We start from the raw sequence: 6,656 nt of genomic DNA on the forward strand, positions 1-6,656 counted from the left end.
AAAAAAAAAAAAAAAAGAAAAAGAAAGAAAGAAAGAAAAGAAAAAAAAAAGAAATAATTTGTTTAGTAAAGTCAGAAACAATTCCAAAGGTTAATCTATTTTATAATATTTTCTTCCTGGGCAGGGGATTTAGCATGGTACCACACCTGCCCCACAAGCACAAGGTCCCGAGTTCAATCCCTGGTACCCCCCCAATTTTTTTTTTCTTCCTTGTGAGTCACTGTGATTGCAGTGTTAACTCATAATTAAAATTACGGAAAAAGAGTGTCTTCCTACACGAAGATAAACTATTTCTATTGGATTTCTTCTTGGTCTCTTTAATTCTTTGTCTGGCTTTTTGTCTGACCATTAGCTTCATGAGAGGAGGGGATGAGGTCCTGTTTCTAGGACTCTTCTCCAGGAAAATCAAAATTTGTCCATTCCCAGCATGCTGTACAATCCAGAGTAATCTCTGTCATTTTGCAGTGAAACACCCTCTGATGCTTTCTTAAACACAGCATAGCTCATCCTAGTACCCAAAGCTCACAATCAGAGTGTGGCACTGAGAAGAAAAGGCAATAGGTCCTATCAGCAGTATTTGCACTTCAGAATTTCTCTTAAGTACCTCCGTTTGTTTTTATTGCCCCTATGGAGGCATCCTTTTGCAGCTAACCCCCCAGCACTCTGCTGTTCCTTTGGCCATTCTTCTCTTGTCACATTGCTAACGAATTTGGATAATGGAGCTCCTTACACCCCACCTCTATGTACTAATCATTTTAATGCAGGTCTGTGGTCCCTGTTTTGTTTTCCCAGCAATGGCGTTATTCCCAGTGATCCTGTTCCTGGTTACTGCTCTTCTGCTTCCATCTTTCCCTGTAAAAGGGGATCAGGTAAGGTTAAGGTTGAAAATCTTTTCAAATAACTCAGGAAACATGAGAGAGAGCAAGATGCTAGATCAGTCTTCAAAAGTGAAAAAAGCTGAAGGGTCTGGGGCATCACAAAGGATTCATGGTGGCTCTGACACAAATCCACAGCTGCATTGACCAGCATGGTAGGCCCTTGCCATGTGAGACTATTGCCCACTGGATGTACGGTTGTCTAAATCAAGGTGGACATCTATTTAAAATACACAAAAAGTTTCAAAGATAGTCTAAATAAAAGGAAGTAAAATATCTTATAATAATTTGAATATTGGTGATAATGAAACAGTATAAAATAGATTTGTTAAACAATATATATTATTGATTTCATATTTTTGTCATTTTAAAGTGGCAAAATGAAAATTTAATTCACGTGTGATATTTGAAGTATTTTAATTAGTTAGAATAAGTGTATGGATTTAAAGCTAATAACACTCCTACTGCCTCAAGAGCTGTTTTGATTAGTTTTACTTAATCTCCTTAAACATGGTCCTCACAGAAAATTACCAATATGCATATACAATATCAAATTAGTATGACTTCTTTACACACATCTGTATCTTATTTTTACAGATATTGTGTGAGAACAGTTATATGTTTTTAATCTTAAAATTTACTAAAATTACTACATAGATTTTTTTCTCTGTACTCCATTTGTTTCTAATATGCAGTTCTCCTCCAGTAGGGAAACAAAAGCAGAGTAAATCATCCTCTTTAACAAGAGGGAGACATGCCCAAGGAAGGTGATCATCATCTTTCCAGAGGGCTGCTGAATGTCAGAGCATCACTCATGGTTCTCACACCCTGATTCAGTTTTGCACACACTCTAGCCAGGCTTTCTTACACTGGAGAACTCCAACACTTGTTTAGAACTTCGTTTATCATACAGAGAAATAGTCACTGTGTTACCATAATCGTATTGTCAATGTGGAGACCATTTATTCCTCAACTAGGGTTTCATCTGGATAATTTTTCTTCTCAATAATTTCTTATGGATTACATATTAGGGCTCTCTCTTTTCATCTCTTATTTCTCTGGTCATTCTCCTTGTTTTATTGATAAATTTATTAAAAGCTGAATATCAGAGAGATCTATAATCATATTTGGCCTTTGTTGACCTTAAACATCTCAAAATAATCCCTCATTCGATGTTGCTTAGTATCCCTTCAGTTTTGAGATGTAGAATAGTGATGATTTGTCATGTTATCTATCCAGTACAAATTCATTAAAATACTGTATTCATCCATTTTATTATGAATATTTTAATATCTCATGACATGTAATAAAACTTTTGTTGATATTTAGAAATGAACCAAATATACTTCTTCAGGGAAAGTTTGATCTGCAAACCAACATATAAGATGCATGGAATAATCACTTCTCTCTCAGAAACCAATTTGTCTGTGTTTTGAAAAAAAAAATCTATTTGAAGTGTGTTTGGGAAGTCAACAGGAAATATCAATATATGTTATTTTATGGCTTTGCTAAAATACAGAAGTTGGTCACTACCATCACTGAATATCTACATCCTTTCTAAATTAGCAGTGGGTTACTTTGCTGGGTCTCTTGGTAACAGATTTTCACCAGTGGTCCTTGTCCTTCGGAACATAAGAACAGGAAGAAGAAATGAACACCACTAGATAATGGCAACACAATATGTCAGATGTATGAATACAGCCTTTGAAGTCTTGGGAGAATTCAGTATTGTGGGAAGTGTGGATAAATTATCCAAGGCCTAAGATAAATTCTGCAAGGCTCTTGTCAGTGTATACTTTAAGTTTGTCCTTCTCCCTATAAAACAAGACATTTTAATGTAAATTTAAAACAGCACATTGTTCTTATCTCTTTTACCAACAATTCACGTAACCCCATTCCACTCTCCAGACCTACACATGCACAAAAGTACAAGCTCAAATATTACCCTCTGAATTAAAACCTCTTTAGTTATCTTTCTCTTAAGAAAAAGATAAAACCAGGAATAGTTCAGTAATTGAATTACTTTTCTCCTTCAAATTGCACTTGGGATTTTTTTTTTTAAATGGTATAACCATTCTTTGAATGATTCCCTAGGACTATGTATATAATATATAACACTTTTTTCCTAGAACATGCATAATACATGTGCACTTGGGCTGAGCATTCCTTCTGTAGCTATCAGGCACCTTATCAAGAGAATGATCTCACTCAAGTCTGCAGTAAATTATGTGCCTGCATCCCAATACTCCTTTGTTGCATCCTGAGTGTGACTGTCTTTATGATTCCTCTCATCTACCTTTTTTGTCATAAGATGTTATTACTCAGATATCTAGAAAAATCACAGAAAGATGTCTCTTAAAACCAAAATGATCATGCGTGCCCTCAGAAGAGCTGCGGTGTGTCCTGTCATGGATTACATCCCCATTCTCAAAGCTTTAGTCAACTTCTTTTCCATTTAAAAGTCACGCCTTTGCCTTGGAATCACTGGCAATGCTCAACAGCTAATGTTGACTTGAACTGAACACTTAAAAAAAATGTCATCTTTGTTGTCTTGTATGGTCAAAGGCTTCTTAAGCCTTCTATGTAATTTGCAAATATACTAAAAATAAATCTGATTTTATTTCTCCCTAGAATGAAGCATTTGCTGCTTTGTCAACTGCCCTACCAGAAGTCCAAGAGGAGATTGTCAATAAACACAATGAGCTAAGGAGAGCAGTCTCTCCAAGTGCCAGTGACATGCTAAAGATGGTAAGTGGTCAGAATGTAGGGAAGGCAGCTTAAGTCACCTTGAGGTGTTTAAGAGCAGGCAGCTGGCTACTGACATCACTTAACTTTGCCTAAGAATTTCTGCATTGATTTGGGCATTTCATTTGTTCTATGGTCAGGGATAAATATCTTGATACCACTTACATAACTCTTTATGGGACTGTATACATTATACTGATAGAAGTAGGATATCCTAAGGGTACCCAGTTTTTTTGGTTTTTTCTGCTCATTGTGCTACATCTCCTGATCTAAGACCAGAAAGCCTCTCCATGTAGGTCAGTGCTATTTTCTGTAAATAGCAGTGCATTTTTCTGGTTCCAGCTCCAATGGCCACACATCTCCCAGATTTACTGGATGAGGGTGTGAGTTGGTAATAGTAATGTTTAGAGTAGGACAATTGCTACAAATCCTTAGGTATGCCTGATGTGCCATTATAATGATTGAGCCATAATGACCTTTGGTTTTTCGGTTACTTAGGGTAGACATGCTATCTATATTTATTTGGTGTACAAAGGGACACAAGAAGAATATATTTCTATACTTTTGACTTTAAAAATTGGAAAGTTCCACTACAGAAAGTTTATTTGATTTACTTATTTTTGTGTTGATACATGTTTGTGCTATGTAATGAACACATTCATGGTGAGCATTGGACTTTGAATCTCAATCCTTTTTACTCACCCCCACCCCCTCCCTCTAGTCTTTCCCTTCACATCTCCAGTTTCCTATCTTCTATGTATGTTTCCTATTACTTATTTTTTATTTTACTGTTTAAATTATATACAATTTGGGGTTTTTGAATAAGAGAAACCGTGGAAAATTTAAATTTACTTTGCAAAACGATTATCGTGATGTAAACAAACCTATGAACCTGTACATGTTTATGTTTGTGATTTTTGAACCATTGAGTGCTCTTTTCCACTCCACCCCCACTCTCTTAGGAATGGAGCAGTGAAGCCGCAGAGAAGGCCCAAGGCTGGGCAGACCAGTGCAGTTACCGGCACAGTGAAACCGAGTACCGAGCGCTCAGTATGTGTATTAACAAAAATTCCTTAGAATTTGGGGCAAGTGAAATAATAAGTGTTCTATGTAAGATGTTTTGTCCAGAATATTTTGAAATAATCCAATAATCCTGCTTCTAATGTAGCCTTTTCAAGTTAAGTATCTCTGAATGTAGAGATAACACAGAATCACCACCTTGTACTCATTGTTTTCTGTAAGCTGTTTCACACAATTTTACCTTTGTACCTCTCAACTAGCTCATGAGGAAAGTAGATTAATCGTCCCTAATGCTAGAAAAACATTTATCTAGAGAGAAATGATTGGTAATTAGAATCACATATAGGAAATTTGAAAAAATTAGAATTTCTGACTTTTATTATCCAGTATTATAAAATATGCAGCCTGTTTGTGTTTTGAGAACTTAGTTTGGATTTATAAAACATACTGTTTCTGAGTTTTTTCAAATGCAATAAATATTAATATTTATCACAATTTCCTTAACTTTTGATGACAGAGTTATATTTCAAGCACCTACAATGTCCATATTATTAAACTGAAAAATAATCTGAAACAATAAGCTTTACATCAGAGAACATAAAAACAATGACAACATAGCATAAATAAAATATATATTGAATTATCAAAATGGCAGGAAGTCAAGCCAAGTTGAAAGTAATAAATAACTAACCTGTTTTGAAGATGTCTTCATTTTTATTTATATTTTCAAGCACCTACAATGTCCATATTATTAAACTGAAAAATAATCTGAAACAATAAGCTTTACATCAGAGAACATAAAAACAATGACAACATAGCATAAATAAAATATATATTGAATTATCAAAATGGCAGGAAGTCAAGCCAAGTTGAAAGTAATAAATAACTAACCTGTTTTGAAGATGTCTTCATTTTTATTTATATTTTTTATAAAATAATTATAATAAAATTATGTAATAGATGTTCATAGTCAGTAGAATATTATAAGAATTGATCTTTTAAATCTCACTCTACTGTAAAAATCTTAGCTTCTTACTTTCCTATAATAGTAAACTATCCGAGAGTAGTTTATTCTCTCTTCAAGCAATATGCAGATGTTGCATTTGACATGCAAGAATAAATATTATTGGCAGAGCTTGAAAAATATTGGAATATTTCTGTGCTGCAATATGTTTTTCTCCTTCTCAGAGAGGGTTTTTGGCCTGTGAGGTATTGTATCAGTTGATGAAGGAGATACTCATACACTGAAAATACTTTCCTGGTGGTGTTTTTTCATGCCTGCAGTTTTTAAAAGCTGACTGTAAGACACTTTTCAAAGATTATACAAATTAATGATCTTTAATAGTAATTATATATGAAAATTTCTAGTGAGTATGGGTTAGAAGGGGAGAGAAATTAGAGGAGTCAGTAAGTTTCCAACAAAAAGCTGAGCACATACAAGGCATATTTTATATATGCGAAGAATTTAATATGTAAGTGAATGAGTCCTAGGAGAGCAGACATTAGAAAAGACTTCCCTGTCTACTCACAGCTCTGCATGCTGAGGCCAAACCACATGCACTGATCAAATCTGGCTGGTGTTCAGTTTGTAGCTGTGAAGGTTTTGAGGCATATGAATTTCCAACAGCAGCAGCGCTGGGTACTGTGTTTAGAGACCAGGGACTCTGCCTTGTTAGTGCATGTGTGGGAGTCCTGTTATGTTCCTCACTGCTTTCCTCATGAGTGATCTGTTCCCTCTTAGATGTAAGCTGTGGTGAGAACCTCTTCATGTCGAGTGCTCCCTATTCATGGTCATCTGCAATCCAACTGTGGTATGATGAGGAGGAAAATTTTATTTTCAATGTAGGACCAAAGACATCCAGTGCAGTAATTGGACACTATACTCAGGTAAGAAAAATTAATGAAATATCCTCTGTCCCAAATAACCTAACAGGAAATCCTGTCTAAATTTTGATTTGATTCCAGATTGACATTTTTGAGGGAAATTTTTCTGTGGGTATAGAGTAGCTTCAGTAC

General features: G+C 35.1%; 1 protein-coding gene across 1 annotated transcript in view; it reads left to right on the forward strand.

Annotated features, from left to right (window-relative positions):
- The first annotated feature begins 779 nt into the window (after positions 1–779).
- LOC104866880 (cysteine-rich secretory protein 3-like) overlaps positions 780–6,656 on the forward strand; it is a 12,771-nt gene continuing 6,894 nt past the window's right edge. Inside the window, exons 1-4 of the mRNA XM_010631106.3 lie at positions 780–869; positions 3,507–3,623; positions 4,583–4,670; positions 6,382–6,527. Of these exons, the coding sequence (XP_010629408.1) occupies positions 795–869; positions 3,507–3,623; positions 4,583–4,670; positions 6,382–6,527 (426 nt within the window). The 5' untranslated portion in view covers positions 780–794. The remainder of the gene's footprint in view (positions 870–3,506; positions 3,624–4,582; positions 4,671–6,381; positions 6,528–6,656) is intronic.

The sequence above is a fragment of the Fukomys damarensis genome, unplaced genomic scaffold, assembly GCF_012274545.1.
Source record: "Fukomys damarensis isolate Sample0158 unplaced genomic scaffold, DMR_v1.0_HiC HiC_scaffold_14, whole genome shotgun sequence".
NCBI lineage: Eukaryota > Metazoa > Chordata > Mammalia > Rodentia > Bathyergidae > Fukomys > Fukomys damarensis.